At 42.2% G+C, this 17509-nt stretch overlaps 1 protein-coding gene across 1 annotated transcript in view; it reads left to right on the top strand.

The window, feature by feature from the left end:
• The first annotated feature begins 3426 nt into the window (after window positions 1–3426).
• meiob (meiosis specific with OB-fold) overlaps window positions 3427–17509 on the top strand; it is a 61525-nt gene continuing 47442 nt past the window's right edge. Inside the window, exons 1-3 of the mRNA XM_080206076.1 lie at window positions 3427–3546; window positions 6814–6894; window positions 13242–13299. Of these exons, the coding sequence (XP_080062202.1) occupies window positions 6823–6894; window positions 13242–13299 (130 nt within the window). The 5' untranslated portion in view covers window positions 3427–3546; window positions 6814–6822. The remainder of the gene's footprint in view (window positions 3547–6813; window positions 6895–13241; window positions 13300–17509) is intronic.

The raw sequence follows: 17509 nt of genomic DNA on the forward strand, positions 1-17509 counted from the left end.
TCAACTCCCCCGCCGCTGCTCCCGCTCACCTCCGCGCATGCGGCCTGGGGCCAGTCGGTGTGTTGGCGGCAGTGAGCGGACACAGTTCAGGTACGGATAGTTACCTCGTGGCCAGGAGGAAGGAAATTGGGGCCACTAAACATTACATTCCGCGTTTAAGGGTGACCATAACTCAGTGGTTTCATTTACCGCCCGCCCTGAGTGTGGGAGACGAGGCCGCCGCTGCTGCTTGAGCGTCGAGCGGAGCGCGCGTCTGTTTCAAACCGCGGCCTCGCGCCCGGACCGTTAACGGCTCCAAACTCCGCCTCAGCCCCGTCCGCTTCACATCCAGCCCCCCCCCCCCCATCTCACATCCACCTCACACCTTCCCGCCCCCACCACACACCTCTCCACCCCACCCTACGCCCCACCACACGCCACCTCACATCCAGCTCACCTCACACTTCCCCGCCCTGTCACCTCCCAAGCTCCACCTGGCACACCCCCACTGCGCACACCTCCACCCCCCCCACCTCACACTTCCACCCCCACACCTCTCACACATCCCCTCCCCCTCGTACATCCCCTCCTCTCACACACCCCATCCCCCACACCACACCCTCCTCCACGTTACACCCCCTCTCCCTCACAATCCCCTCACTCATCCCCTTAAACTCTCCCTCCAGCCTGAACTCCTCTCCTCACTCACCTCTTTCTCACCACCTACCTCTCCCTCCTTCAGCTGTTTCCCCCTTCACCCATCTCTCTTCCTCTCACCTCTTCCCCCTCACTCACTGTCTTCCCCGCACCCGCCTCTCTCTCCCCCGTGCTCACCCGCGCCTCTCTCTCCCCCGTGCTCACCCGCGCCCCTCTCTCCCCCGTGCTCACCCGCGCCCCTCTCTCCCCCGTGCTCACCCGCGCCCCTCTCTCCCCCGTGCTCACCCGCGCCCCTCTCTCCCCCGTGCTCACCCGCGCCCCTCTCTCCCCCGTGCTCACCCGCGCCCCTCTCTCCCCCGTGCTCACCCGCGCCCCTCTCTCCCCCGTGCTCACCCGCGCCCCTCTCTCCCCCGTGCTCACCCGCGCCCCTCTCTCCCCCCCCGCCAAAAAAATAAAGTGAAACTATACCATACAACTAATAATATAGAATTGCATCTGTTTGAGAATTTTTTAAAATTAGCAATCAAGTGTTAAGTTTAAAAAAAGGAATAGTTAAAAGAAAATTGATAACAAAAAAAAGCTAGTAAACAGAAATTACTAGTTTTAAAAAAGGCCACAATAAATGACCGAGTCTTCCCTAAGTGGGACATTCACATTAAGAAAGCTAGAGTTTAAGAGAAGCAGAGCTAACCGCATGAAAATAGAAGTTCAAAAGCTTAAGAGGAATCTGGCACTATAAAACAAAGCTGTAGCTCCAAATTTAAAAAGAAAAGAAACGACCGGATGTAAAAGGCAGTGAAATTTCTCGAAACACTCCCAAAGTTTAAAAAAAACATTCATGACAAGCAGAGTGAAATGCTGAAATTTTGTTTTTAAAATCACTAAGCTGAAAGGAAATGTCTTCAAATACTAATTTTAAATAAGGAAAATAGATTTAAGCTTGAAACTCAGCACGGTCAGAACAAGCTGGAACACCCTGTACTTTAATTGATAAATATGTTAAAAAATGCACCTGCAGATTTCTTTTTCAAATAGCTAGCAATAAAACGTTAAAACAAAGAGGGAAGCCAAATGTAGCAACTATAGCGCGTGGAGGGGAAAAAATATTAAGCTCAATCTTGAAGAGGTAACAAAATTTAAAGCAGCAGCCATATAAACAAAAGGCTATGAACAGGAAAATTAGAAGAGACTCCAGATAAAGGACAAATCTCAGATAAGGCCCATAGGCAATGAAAGACTTCAGAAGGCAACAGAAGACCCCAAGGAGAGAGCAACAGAAAACCTCAGCAAGGAGGCATCAGAAGACCTGAGAGGAGGCAATGAAAGACCCCAGAGGAAGGGTTCAACAAATAACACCAGAAAGAGAAGATGACAGAATTGTGTGACAATACACAATGATGATGGCCTTGAACACACAGATGTGAAGTTGAATAAGTGTGCAAAGGGACAGGTTCTCTTATGAAGATGTGAGCAGCTCAACCTTCTGAAAAAGATTACCTTGCTTTGACATTTTGGGACTCTCAAAATCGTAAGAACTGTTCAGACTCAGTGAAAGAAATTAATAAACAAATCCGAGGTAGTTTGTACCAGTTTGCACTCAAATATTTTATCCTCCTGATCCTGCTCAGCTTTCTGAGGACATTACCAGAATTGATCTACGATAATGAGAACAGGATCAAGCTCGGACTTCGAATTAAAACAGGATCAATTACAGAAGGAAGACTTTGAAAAGAAAGAGGAAGTAGCTCAACAGTAACAGTGTTGAGAAAAGTAGGAAGAGAGAACATGATTACTGTTGCATCATCAGGACTTTCATGAGAAAAGAAGGAATGTTCAATGTTGGAAGAGAAAGACTGAATTGGACTATACTGTTGCTATTTTTACATGCTTAGATGTAATAAAATGTATAAATAGCATACTAATAGTGTGAAAACTAGAGGTTTTGAAAAATTATGCCACTTTTTCAAATTATTGGTTCGTTTTTTAATGAGGGGTGTGTAATAATACTGGATTTTAATAAATGTATTCATACTTTTTTTATGAGATGTATGTTTAAAATTCAGCTTTGTTATACTTGGTGCTGATTTTTCTACAAAACCAGGAAGTTTAGATGCTGAGAATGCCGGCTAATTGATTTTATTTAGGGATGTGTTTATTTTAATCTGAGTTAATGTATTTTTGTTTAATAGGTTTTTCCCCTGGGGCTTTAGAGTAGGGTTTTAATTAGGTTGATTAACGGAATCGTGTGCTTAAGAGGAGGAGCTAAGTTTACAGGGAAAAGCAGGCAGTTACTGCTAGGTTCTGAAAGAAACAAGAGGTCTGTCTCTCTCTCTGGAAGCTACTGTTTGGAACCTGCTAGGAAAAATAGGTCTCTGTCTTTGTCTCTCTCTCTGTCTTTATCTCCAAAGGCGTTCTGGAGGCTCGCTGGCAGTCCAAGTACGAGTACACAAACTGTCTACTTGTACTTGGCGAACTGATTTTGCGGAGGAGTTTAAGTCTATAAGAGGAATATTGCTTGAATTGGAACTAATAAAGATAGATTAACAGTTAAGAATTGCAACTTGTTATGTTTGACTATTTCAATTGGTAAAAGTTACGCTAATTCAATTGTTACAGTATTATTAAATAAAGTTTGTTTTGACAAAAGCTTCCTAGTGTGTCAATGGAATCACATCTGGAGTGAAACATCTTATCCTCACACTAATGCCAAAATAGAATGCCTTTCGGAGCCTTGTTGGGCTTCATAACATATTTTGGGGTTTCTGATTTGCACTTCAACAATTGCAGAATGAAAACAAGTCAGCGTTTCTCCAGAGACAGACCTGGGTAACAGTGAAACTAAAAGAAAGGACAAAGACCAAAGTTCTGCTGTGGGCAGAAAAATAAGAGCCACGAGTGAGATATGAAAACGTAAGTTCAACACTGAAGCACAAAGCACTGGAGGAAGGAAAAGCCAAGCTGAATGAAAAGATTCATAACTTTGCAAAAGAATCTGAGAAAATAACAAACAACTGTTTGGCTGAAGTTACGACAAGTGGAACTGAAATTGTGAAATGTATGGGTACGTTTGTATGAACATGACAGACACCAAGAAAGTAAAAAAACGCATCATGATATGAAGTGTAAATTACATCTGTTAGAAGAGAGGAAATTTTTTCAAAGTTTTACCTGCATGTATTATAAGGTAACAGCGCTCAGCAGTGCAAGGGTTAACATGAGATTGGAGAATAGCACCAGCCACACAATAATGTATTCCAACACATTGTAAGAGACTCCAAGAGAACAGTTTAGAAACAAGTAAACACCAAGCCTGAATGGTGGAGCACTAGCATACATGAACAAGGCCAACCCATGTGCTTTTTTTTTGAGGTAGTCCACCCTTTTTCCCAAGTTCAGAAAATGTTTATAGAACTAACAATTCCCATAAGGCGGGATGAATGTGTTTCCATGCTTTACAAGCCAGTGCATTTTGGGATCACAGGATGCATGTTTTCTTGTTAATTTGACTGCTGAAACAATAAAAGGGCAAATGCAATGTTAACCACCACCTGTACCTACATGTGTACTTACAGATCTTGAAAGGTACCAGGACCAAAAACAAAACAGGTGAGTGGTTGGGTCAGATCTGGGCATTGTCAAGTCAAGTTGGATCTCGGGGCGAGGGGAGGTGTCCAGTTAATTTAGGCCTTTGGGAGGGGATGTGAGGGGATTGGCAGTCCTTGGAGAAGATTCGGTGTCAGGTCAAATTGGATTTTCAAAGTGGTGGTGTTGGTGAAGTCTGGCGCTAGGGATTGGCCAGGTGTTGGTTTAGATCAAACCTTTGAGGGATAATTGGGGATGTGGGTGGGGGGGGGCAGTGGGAGTAGTAAGGAAGAAAGGTAGGTGGTCAGGCCTGGTGGTGGAAGCGTTATGAGGGAATCCTGCAGACTGGGGAGTTGGAAGTTCCCACTCAGTTGAACATGGGGGGAGAGGAGTGTAGTTCTGTGGGAATGGGGATAAGAACATAAGAAATAGGAGCAGGAGTAGGCCATCTAGCCCTTCGAGCCTGCCCCGCCATTCAATAAGATCATGGCTGATCTGTCGTAGCTTAGTTCCACATTCTCTCCCTCTCCCCATAATCCTTAATCCCCTCTCTTATCAAAAACCCATCAACCCGCATCTTAAAAATATTTAGCGAGGTAGCCTCCACCACTTCAACGGGCAGAGAATTCCAGAGATTCACCACCCTTTGACTGAAGAAGTTCCTCCTCAACTCCGTTCTAAACCACCCCCCCTTTATCTTGAGGCTGTGCCCCCTAGTCCTACTATCCTTTCTGAGTGGGAAGAGTCTCTCCACCTCTATCCTATCCATCCCATTCATCATCTTATACGTCTCAATGAGATCTCCCCTCATTCTTCTAAACTCTAACGAGTACGTGCCTAATTTATTCAGCCTCTCCTCATAGCTCAACCCCCTCAACTCCGGCATCAGCCTAGTAAACCTCCTCTGCACTCCCTCCAAGGCCAAAATATCCTTGCGTAAGTACGGCGCCCAAAACTGCACACAGTACTCCAGCTGCGGCCTCACCAATGCCCTATACAGCTGCAGCAAGACCTCCCTACTTTTATATTCAATCCCCCTCGCGATGAAGGCCAGCATCCCATTCGCCTTCCTGACCACCTGCTGCACCTGCAAGCTGGGTTTTTGCAACTCATGCACAAGGACCCCGAGGTCCCTCTGCACCGTCGCCTGCTGCAGTTTTTCACCACGTAAGTAATAATCCTTCCTACCATTATTCCTACCAAAGTGGACCACCTCGCACTTGCCAACATTAAATTCCATTTGCCATTTCCTGGCCCATTCGCCCAGCCTATCGAGATCCTTCTGCAGACTCTCCACACCGTCCGCACAATTTGCCGTTCCACCAATCTTGGTGTCATCAGCAAATTTCGACACCCTACACTCGGTTCCCTCCTCTAGATCATCTATATAAATGGTAAATAGCTGAGGCCCCAGCACCGACCCCTCGGGCACTCCACTAATCACCATCCGCCAATCCGAATAGCACCCATTGACCCCCACTCTCTGCCTCCTATTTGACAACCAATCCTCTATCCACGCTAACACCCTACCCCCAACTCCATGTCCCCTGACCTTCTGCAATAACCTCTTGTGAGGGAGTTGACGTGGGTGAGTGAGGGTTGGATAGCCCTGAGTGATGGGGGTGTACTGTGATGAGCCAACGTGGGTCTGTACAATAGTTACCCAGAAGCTAAAAGTGATTTTAATTCTATCTTTTTCTGGGTAACGATTGATGTAACACAGAATCATCTGAAGTTGCAGCTTAAATCACATTTTTGGATGTTTCACAGTGCAGAGCAATTGCCAATGGGAAATTTACACCATCCAGGCAACTGCCATTCAAAAGCCCTCCCTAGCTCATACCCCAAATGCAACTCCCTAAAGCTCGGATGTTACTGCCCATTGCCTCACATATTCTTCTCACTTATTCATGAATTTGACTTCTTTGTTGGGGTCAGGGTGTTCATTATTAAGGAGCTATTGCTGATTCCTAATAATATTCAGGATATCACAAACTGGCTGAAATTTGTTAAAAAGGCTATCTGGTGGACAGTAATTCCCTCAGGGGGCCCCTTTCCTTTGAGGAGAGATAGATCAATCTTTTAGACCCATTTAACATCTTTACGATCTGTCTTTCTCAACCTAAAGTTTAGGAGGATCATTTGAAAGATACATTCGATCTCAGATTTTCCTGATGAAAATGTTGAAGATTATAATTCACCACAATATAGTTGCCATATCTTGAATGCATGATGAATTGTGACATCTCAAGGAGCGTGTCTTTTGGGGTTTTTTTTGTAGTTTCCATTTTGACATATTTGATGGAAAACATCTGTTTCTGTGGCTGTTTTAGGATGGTGAGTTTTCTTTTTTTATGAATAGGATTTTACAAGCAGAAGAAAACTGCACTACCATCACGTTCCCAATGAAGAAATGATTAAATCAAACTACATCGTTTTGGAAGAAAAAAATATTAATTGGATAGGCACTCTGATGATATTTGAGCTTCCATATTTGAAATTGTTTCATGGGTGAAAACTTATGGGAAATACTCAATCTGCTGTATTAAATTTGTTAAAAATGTATGAAATCTGAACTTTTGTTTTAAATTACAGGGTACGGAGATGATGGCTTTCAGTTCCTCTAGTCAGAATTTGGTTCCAATTTCTGATCTTCATCCAAACTCAGCACGTCCTGTAAGTCTAATTGCAAAATAGTCTATTAATATTAAGTCTATTTGATTCAAAGGGTTTTAAACAAAATTAGATCTTAAATACTTGTTACGTGAGATTTATTTATCAGTTATGCAATGATTTGTCACTGAAGTCTTTTTAAGGTTGATCCAAATCTACTCCTATCTGCGCTCCTGCTTCCAGTCCAAGGGGGAGCTGGAGAATGTCATAATATTAGATTGCTTGTATTGTGAAATGCTCATCACAAGCTGGGAGCAACAATAGAAGAAAAGAAATAAACTGCAATTTTTTTCTCCATGACGTGATGATCTCTGCTAGTTCCACTCTCCATCCCGCCCTACCATATTGCAACTAGAATATATACACATAAGTCTGCAGGTTAGAATTACATCCTGTAGAAAAGAATGAATTGTCTCAGCCTTATATTAAAACACAAGTAAATTTCGTGTGGCATTGCAGATAGACTGACATCTTCAGGGTTAAAGGCAGAGATAGTTGGGCCAGGGCTTGTTTTTGTAATGAAGCCTCAAAGAACAAAGAAAATTACAGCACAGGAACAGGCCCTTCAGCCCTCCAAGCTTGCACCGACCATGCTGCCCAACTGAACTAAAACTCCCTACTCTTCTGGGGACCATACCCCTTTATTCCGATCCTATTTGTGTATTTGTCAAGGCACCCCTTAAAAGTCACTACCGTATCCACTTCCTCTACCTCCCCCAGCAATGGGTTCCAGGCACCCACTACTCACGGTATAAAACTCTGTCTCTTCTTTAAACCTTGCCCCTTGCATCTTAAACCTGTACCCCCAAGTAATTGACTCTTCCACCCTGGGGAAAAGGTTTCTGACTATCCACTCCGTTCATGCCTCTCATAATCTTGTAAACGTCTATCAGGTTGCCCCTCAACCTCCGTTGTTCCAGTGAGAACAAACCAAGTTTCTCCAACCTCTCCTCGTAGCTAATGCCCTCCATAACAGCCAACATCCTGGTGAATACCCTCTCCAAAGCTCCCACATCCTTCTGATAGCGTGGCGACCAGAATTGAATTCTATATTCCAAGTGCGACCTAAGTAAGATTCTATAAAGTTGCAATATGACTTGCCAATTTTTAATTTTTTTTAAACTTAATGCCCCTTATTTTAATCATACATTCTCTCCTTATTTTTATATTTCAGTTTTTATTCCTGTGTTTACGTTTTTGCGGAAACTGGTTTCGAATTTTTCCTTCAAAAAGGATGGTGTAATTATAGCTTAGAAAGGTTTATGTCGGAAGTTTCCACCCTAAATGTAGCAACAGGAATTTCTAGTGAAAAAAAGTTGGCAGGAAACACGGTGACTTCAGTGGAATGGAAAATTCGACAAAGTGCGTGCCATATGGCCGATCCATAAGCACAAGTTTCTACTTGCAACCATCTTGAAAATTACCCCCAAGATCTTATGCAAATAAACACATTTCGTGGTTTAATTATAGGTAAAGTTAACCATTGGCTGCTCTCTCCTTTGATGGGGAGAGCTGATTGGTGGTGATTTCAACCTGAGGATCCTAACACCTCAGGTGAGGGACAAGTTGAGAAACTGGGCCATCATAAATAACAGAAATTGAACTTGCACTTTTGGCGTCACACTGCATCAGATTAGTCTATCATTTAACAATTGAATGATACTTAAGATACAATTCTTGACTGCACACCTCTCAACATGAGAACCAATTCAAGCAATAGTCCTCTTACAGAATTACCCGTCTTCAAAATCAGTTGGCAAAACACAGGCTTGCATGCTTGTACTTAGGTTGTCAGCCCTGAAGCTCCCAGAAACCTCCAGAGACGAGAGAGAGACAGCAGGACATGTCTTGCTTCTTTCAGAATCGGGTGGGAATTCACTGTTTCAAAAAAGTATGAGAGAAACTGTGTCTTCCCTGGAAGCTTAGCTCCTCCCATTAAACACATGACTTTGTCAGTCAAATCTAACAAAATCAAAACTCTACTCTGAAACCCTGGGAGGAAAGCCAAGTCAATACAAATGCATTAACTCTTTTTAGACAATCAGATTGTTAGCAAAACTGAGTTATTATCCTGTAGTCTCAGCATGCAGCTGAATGTTATTTTCAGCCAAGTGGATTCCTTGCAATGAAACACTGCCTCTTACAAGAAACATGATATAAATATGTTTCTTAAAGACACAGTATCATCACAGTATCTCGAGTTAAACACACCTAACGAAGCTGAAGTTACACTCTAGGTTGTGATTCATACTCCTTGCCAGAAGAGACGTCTCTGCATCTGTCCCTGAACTGGTGGTCTGAACTCTGCTTCCTCAATTATTATTTTCAAATATTTGTTGAATGGGTGGCAACGTCTGCTTGTTCATTAAAGTAACCAGGAGATCCAATGGATCAGGGATCACAACGAGTTTAACTTAACACCACATCCAAGAATTAAAGCCAAATATTATAAATGGTTTTTTTGAAGGTGGGTTTACCACTGTTCAGTTTTAATGCATTTGAATCAGACAAGGATCTGAAACAAGATATATTGTCAGTTGCATATCTTAAACTGCTTTCTCTCTGCACACGAGTGACTGTATTACTGGATCCTGCAAACATAATGTTGTCAGTAAACCCAGACTGGAAACATGACTAAAAACAAAAAAAGGTGAACTCAGTAGATCTGGCAGCACCTGTGGAGAGAGAAAAACAGAGGCCATGATTCTTCCAAATTGGGACTAAGTGCCCACTCCAGCGGGGAACATGGAGGGTTTCCTGCTGTTGTTAGCAGCATCTATCTAATGCTAATTTATTCAAATTAGACAACCCGCTGGCCTGTCCCACTATTCTGAGACAGGGCCACCATTTTTAATGTCACCTGATTGCCATGCTCAGAGATAGCAGCCCGCCATCAACAAAAAAGAAAAGTGGCCCCCACACTGACCATGGGAGCATCACCAACCCCTCGTCAAAGTGGGGTCTCCTCCCTCAGCCACAGATAATGGGTAACTTCATTATGGATAGCACTGGCATGAGTGTGACTTGACCCACCCACTTCCCCCATTCAGGCCCCCTTCACCCTCAGACCCACACTCAGCCCCCTTCCCCTCTCAAATCTCCCACTCAACTTCTCTTACCCTGCAGACTCCCAATCTGCCCCCTACCACTTCGGCCGCCCCTCCCCATTCAGGACACCTTTCCCCTCAAATCCCCCCACTCAGTATGTTTCCTCCACTCCCCAACCCCCCTCTCCCCGTTCAGGCCCCTTCAGGCCATACACCTTGGCTGCCCCAACAGGGGATGATACCGTACCACTGATACCCTGGCCTGGCACCTTGTACTCTGTGGGGGCTCGAGGAGGTAGGTCCACTGCCGCCAGCACTATAGTTAGGAAAGCCCACCAACTTCTCTATTTTTCTCTATTTTCTCAGAAGACTAAAGAAATTTGGCATGTCAGCTACAATTCTCACCAACTTTTACAGATGTACCATAGAAAGCATTCTTTATGGTTGCATCACAGCTTGCCTCCTGCTGTGCCCAATACTGCGAGAAATAACAAAAAATCATGAATGTAACCCAATCTATCATGCAAATCCGCCTCCCATCCATTGACTTTGTCTACACTTCTGGCTGCCTCAGCAAAGCAGCCAGCATAATGAAGGACCCATGCACCCTGGACATACTCTTTTCCACCTTCTTCCGTCGGGAAAAAGATACAAAAGTCTGAGGTCACATACCAGCCAACTCAAAAATAGCTTCTTCCCTGCTGCCATCAGACTTGAATGGACCTACCATACACTAAATTGATTTTTCTCTACATCCTAGCTATGAATGTAACACCACATTCTGCACTCTCTTGTTTCCTTCTCTATGAATGGTATGCTTTGTCTGTGAAGCACACAATGAACAATACTTTTCACTGTATGCTAATACACGTGACAATAATAAATCAAATCAGATCTGAAGATCACCCTGGCATGGTGATTTCAGAGAGTCCAGTGTCAGCATTACACACTGTCTAAATTATGGTCAGGATCAATGGAGTACTTGAGGTGCAGGTGACTGAAGGGGAATTGCAGTTAATACAGGTGACTTTTCGATGATAGAAATTCATTGATCTGGCGCCTGAATCTTTCACGAGGCGTTGCATATCGAACTTACGACAGATCAAGGACTTCAAGTGCAACAGAAAAGGTTTCACCGATTGCTGCTTGCTGGGAAGCCTCAGCAATTTCAACTCAAACCTCTGTGCATACACTGGAGCTGAGTGCACAGCTGGCCAGACTGGAATCACCACCCCCAGTGAAATTAACCTCTATCAGAGGGCTCCAAATGGGTCTGATCCCACCTGCAGCTTTTGACAGGGAGAAAAGTAAATCTCTGCTGTAGAATGGAATGCTGCAATGATTCAAGATCCTGCCAGGTGACAGGGTGGCATGAAGGTTAAAATGACCTGGTCACCTCAGAATTTGCACAGTTGGCGGATAGGAATGCAGAAATTGATCACAGGGCTGTCTGAAATCACCATGATGTGGAGATGCCGGCATTGGACTGGGTTAAACAGATTAAGAAGTCTCACAACACCAGGTTAAACTCCAACAGGTTTATTTGATAACAAACACCGCTAGCTTTCGGAGCGCTGCCCCTTCGTCAGGTGTGTGGGGAGTTCTGATCACAAACAGGGCATATAAAGCCATACACTCAGTTTACAAAATACTGATTAGAATGCAAGTCTTTACAGCTAATCAAGTCTTAAAGGTGCAGACAATGTGAGTGGAGATAGCATTAAGCATAGGTTAAAGAGATGTGTATTGTCTCCAGATAGGACAGTAAGTGAGATGTTGCAAGCTCAGGCAAGTCATGGGGATTACAGATAGTGTGACATGGGTTCATGGGTCTGGAAACAATACAGATCTCTTTAACCTATGCTTATTTCCACTCACATGGTCTGCACCTTTAAGATTTGATTAGCTGTAAAGACTCACATTCTAATCAGTGTTCAGTAAACTGAGTGTATGCATTTATATGTATGCCCTGTTTGTGATCAGAACTCCCCACTCACCAGCACTCCGAAAGCTTTTGTCACCAAATAACCTGTTGGACTTTAACCTGGTGTTGTGAGATTCTTACTGAAATCACCATGCCAGGGGTAATCTTCAGATCTGCCACACATAGGAGGGCAGCTACGACACCCCCATCCCAGCTGAGAATGGCAAGGTCTACTCTTTGCCCCCAGCTTGAGCCTACCCAACCCCCAGGACCCTTAAGGGGCCCTTCCGCTGCAGAGGGGAAAATGGCCACAAGACCTACCTCCACAAGCCCCATGAGGCCCAAGGTACCAGGCAATTGTCAGTGCCTGGGACTTTGCACTTTTGGCACTGCCAATGTGCATGGCCTGAAGGAGCCTGAATGGCAGGATATTTTGTCTTGGGCTGCAAGCCCACTAATTGTATTTAAATGTGATGTTTTGAACATGTATTGGTGAGCAGGAACCAGATTGGGGCCAGCTGGGAGGGCTGCAGTGGGTTTGCGCCTGGCACAAAACCCGGTTTCCCAGTAACTTAGGATTCTCCGTGACATCACGATTTGTAATCGGAGTTAGCAGGCCTGGAGAATTCCTCCCAGAGTTAATGTTTCGAGTCATATGACTTTACAGTTCCATAGAAAAGTCATATGGACTCAAAACATTAACTCTGTTGCTGTCTTCACAGATGCTGCCAGACTTGTTGAGTTTATCCAGCATTTTCTGTTTTTATTTCAGACCTCCAGCATCTACAATATTTTGATTTTATTATGGAAACAAAATGGTTTACCTTGGAGAAAAGAAGACTGGGGAGATTTGGTTGGATTATTCAAAATCATGAGTGGTCTGGACAGAGGAGGTGGGCAAAAACCTTTCCCACCCATGGAAGGATATAGAACAAGGGCACAGATTTAAATTAATCGGTAAAGAATGCAAAAACGACACGATTATGGTCTGGAATGCATTCATTGCCTATGAGGCAGTGTGTTGGAAGCAGGTTCAGATGAAGCATTCAAAAGGGAATTAGACTTACCTGAAAAGGAAGATTGGGCAGTGTTACGAGAGAATGGCGCGAAGTAAATTTCTCATTTGCAGTGTTACGAGAGAATGGCGCCAAGTAAACTTCTCATTTGCAGTGTTACGAGAGAATGGCGCCAAGTAAATTTCTCATTTGGAGAGCCAGTTCAGATACGATAGACAGAATATCCTATCATCTTGCACTGTAATGATTCTGTGAAACCCATAATTCTTCCAACATACTGCACCTCTATTCCATATAATGGTAACATTAATAGCATACACTGGACACCTCTTATTATTCCCATTGTTATATTGTGCGTTTCAGAGTATAGCTGGAGTCGTGATTGGAAAAATTGATGCCAAAGGATTTCCTGACCGAAAAAGTAAAGTATGCTTGTGTTTTTTTTTAAAACGATTGTATAGAATCACTTATTGGTTAATTGGCATATTTCATGTATTTATTTGTACAGTTGTAAAATGCTGGATGGTGAAATTAAATCTTGATTCAGTATTATATGCACAAGTACTAAATTGATACTGAAATTAAGAATCCATTCAGGAGCCTGATTCTAGATTTGTTGAGTATAAGTGCTAACTTCTGTAGCAGTTATTTAGGGTGGAATGTTTTTCGTAGTAAATACATAACTTTCTTTATGAGGAGCTTGTAAAATATAATAAAAATGAATATTAGCCCTTGACCTTTGTGTTTGTTAAATTCAAAAGTTGTCTCATTTGAACAGCTTTGTATCTTTGTGTAGCATTTAATTGGGATGTCTGTTAATGGAAAACATTGCTAAATCTAACATTGCTAGCCTCATTTTGTCTGTGTTTAAATTGTTTAAATCACATCTTAATGATCCCCTTGTAGTTTTAACTTCAAATTGCGGCCTGGTAGGCAACTCAGCTGAAGCTAAATAAGAATACATTTTATGTATTTTTTGGTAATCTATTGACATCTAGTCTTTGTTTGAATTATTATTTAAGGGGCAGGATGTGTTATGCTGCCTCCAATTTTTTCAGATGACCTTTTGCCTGTTTTGGGGCTGGCTTCGTGGTAGGGTTTCTGTATTGGGAAGTTGAAGTCCAGCTGCTCCATCTACATTTTTATTCTTATAATTTGCCTATTTTCTCCTGATTTTTATTCTTTAGCATAAATGATGTCACCTTGTTTGCTCTAATATTTATTCTTCCTTGCGGCCTTTGATCATAATGGACAATTTCCCCTCGTGCTGTTTTCATGACTTTCTATCCTGGTCTAAACCATCCTGCCAATACAGGATTCAGCGATCTTGTTCGTACCCACCCACTGTTAACTTTGTCATTCTTGGGACTTGTGCAATGACAACTTTTGTCCGTTTGGCTCTATGCCTTCTGTTTCAGAACGTTGTGAGTTCATTTAACACAAATCTTTGTTTGCTATTTATTTTGTGAGGGGTACATTAAATGAGTAGTGGCAGCCTCAAACCATTTTCTTAGGAAGGACCCACAATGTAACACAGCAAATTGTCAGTACTGTCATGATGGATGATGAAAATGCAACAGTTCACGTTGGTAGAGTAGGGGGTTAAGGAATGTTGTCAGAGAAGAGGGTGCTTTGTGCATTTTGGTTATCTGCCTTGGCAGTGTACAATAAATGTGTTTGTGTTGAAAGACTGCAACCTACAGATTGTGTACTGTTTTAGTAATATAAATTTAATGACTTAGCAGAGGCTCATTTTGAAAAAAACTTTAATAATTAACATGTAGAAATATATTCAAACGTTTCTCCAGAATTAGTTCATATAAAAATGGGCAGTTTTTCTGACTTAATTAATACAATTCTCTACGCTGATGTAATGGGTGGGATTCACCGATCTTGTTCGTACCCACCTGCTGCCAGCAAGAATGGGGAATTTGACACTCAGCCAAAACCCCATTCATTGCAGCAGCCCTGGAGAATCCCAGTTGCCGATGAGGTTGGGGGCTTCCGGCAAATATGTTTAGGTAAATAGGTATAGTACTCAGATTACAAAATGCAGTTTATTATTTTCCAATATGTGCAATTGTCTTCAATAATCTTCTGAAAACATTTGAAATATAAGTCTTCATTTAAGATAGAGCTGGAGTGGTTGATTGGCATTGAAAGATTCACTGGTTTATTCTTTAGAGTTATATGACATGTTTTCTAATTTTCTTTGCTGAAGCACCCTGTTAGTGCTTTGACACTGTTAAGTTCTTCTAAGAAATTGCTCATTTGTTACATTTTAGTATTTCACCAATACACATACCAGTCTGATAAACAGACCTTGTGCTGCACTGATCATCCTGTGCACTGCAGCACCTGTATTATAAATTCCTGTGAATTACATTAACTGAAAAGAGAGGGAAAAAAAATTAAGGGAGAAACTTCTAATTCAAAATGCTTCCTTCTCCTATCTAAATAAAAATATTTGAAAGTATATTCTCTTTAGAGCAATCTTATATTTATTTCTCTTTAAAACCACATGAATTCTCATAAGTTGAGTCACCAGAGTATGAAAGCAGCTCTGCTACCTTTGTTAGCAATAAATGCATCTACAGTGGCTACATCAGGGCAGCATCCGGGTCAATTCAGAATGCAGATAGAAAGGCATTTAAAGTAAGAGAATAGATGTTACTGAACATTAAAGGAGTGTCATTCTAAGCAGTCTTGTGCATCCCCTAGTGGCTAATTCAGGGAAGCATTGTCAGATGCCTGGAAGCAGGTCAGCCACCAATTGTCTGAGGCAAATGAAGAATTTGACGAATTAAGGAAGTTCACTTTTAAATAATATTTTTAAAAGTAATTAGCTATGTAAATATTAGAAATTAATTATCGTATATTTCAATTATTTAGAATTTTATGGCAGCATCACCGTTGCAGCATTGGGCATTGAAAGTGTTTCTGTAACAGAAAATATCAGTGTACTTAAGCAGTCAAAATTACTAAACAATGAATTTACAACACATTAATTATTGTGTCAGTTTTATAATACTCGGTGCTAAAAATTTACAGAAACTGTTGGGCTTACATAAAGTGGGAAATTAGCATATTTTGAGAAGCTAGAAAATTTTGAGATGTAAAACGATACTCAAATGTTTGCCCAAAGAATCATGCGAAGAAAATTGTTGCAGTTCAAATTAATCGGTACTGCTCCTGATTTCTACCAGTTCTGGTATTCCAACAAAATAATCAGCTGGCATCAATCGAAGAAATTCAAAATACTATTTATTTTTGTTTACTAATGTTTAGATCATTTTAGTTTATTTGTTTTCAAAAACAAAGACTACAAAAAGCATTTAGTTGAAGTATATTTTCTCTCATCATAATTAGGCTCTATTATGATCATAGACCTATTGGTTGTGAACCTCACCCTGACCTTCCTTTAATGTGGTTCATAATCAATAAAGGCGCTCTTAGCTAGATAATATAAACCCCTCTTATAAATTTGTAAAATCAAGGTTTGACTGTATGGAACAAATAGAGCTCATGTAATTGCTCAAGTTAAGTTTGAGGGTCTGCTATTTTGTAATAACAGAAGCATTATAACGTGTAAAACAACTCCATCCTCAGCAATGGAGTTTCAGCATATTTGTGTGTTCGCTCAGTCAGAAACCGAGCTCCAGGTCATTGTCACCTCCCTATTCCAAAGCTTATGAGAAAACACCTAGAAACAACTTTTACAGAATGCACGAGAGAGAGCATTCTTTCTGGTTGTATCACAACTTGGTATCGCTCCTGCTGTGTCCAAGACCACAGAAACTACAAAGGGTTGTTAACGAAGCCCAGTCCATCACGCAACCAGCCTCCCATCCAACGACACTATCTACACTTCCAGCTGCTTCGGAAAAGCAGCCAGCATAATCGAGGCCCCCACGCACTCCAGACATATTCTCTTCCACCTTCCTCTGTCAGGAAAAAGATACAAAAGTCTAAGGTCACATACCAACCAACTCAATAACAGCTTCTTCCCTGCTGCCGTCAGATTTTTGCAAGGACCTACCTCGTATTAAGATGATCTTTCTCTACACGCTGTGACTGTAACGCTACAACATGCAGCCTTTCCTTCTCTACGTATGGTATGCTTTGTCTATGTAGTATGCAAGAAACAATACTTTTCACTGTATACTAATACATGTGACAATAATAAATCAAAAATGTAAAGTTGTCTTCCAAGCAACTCCCACATGCCCCATTGATTAAGATCAACATTGAGATCCCAGGAAATATGGACAATTTTTTGAACCTTGGGAGCCTCCTCTTGAAGACAGACAAGGACAACAAAATTTACCATTGCTTCTAATGGGCCAGCTCAGTTTTGGGCCAACTGAAGAAAAGAACCCAAAGCTAAGGTCATGATTTACCGGGCAGTAATGATCCCTATAACCCCTTCAGTTTCAGAGACTTGGACAATCAACAGCAGGCACCTCAAAGCGTTGGAGAAATACCACCAGTTGTGTCTTTGTACGATCCCCCACGTACAGTGTCAAGAAAGGCAATCCAACAGAAGCATCCTCTTCCAAGCCAACCTGCTCAGCATTGATGCGCAAGTCACTCAAAAACCAGCTCACCTGAGTAGGGCAAATTGTTCGTAT

This window comes from Carcharhinus amblyrhynchos, chromosome 18, assembly GCF_965287045.1.
Source record: "Carcharhinus amblyrhynchos chromosome 18, sCarAmb.v2.hapA, whole genome shotgun sequence".
Lineage (NCBI taxonomy): Eukaryota > Metazoa > Chordata > Chondrichthyes > Carcharhiniformes > Carcharhinidae > Carcharhinus > Carcharhinus amblyrhynchos.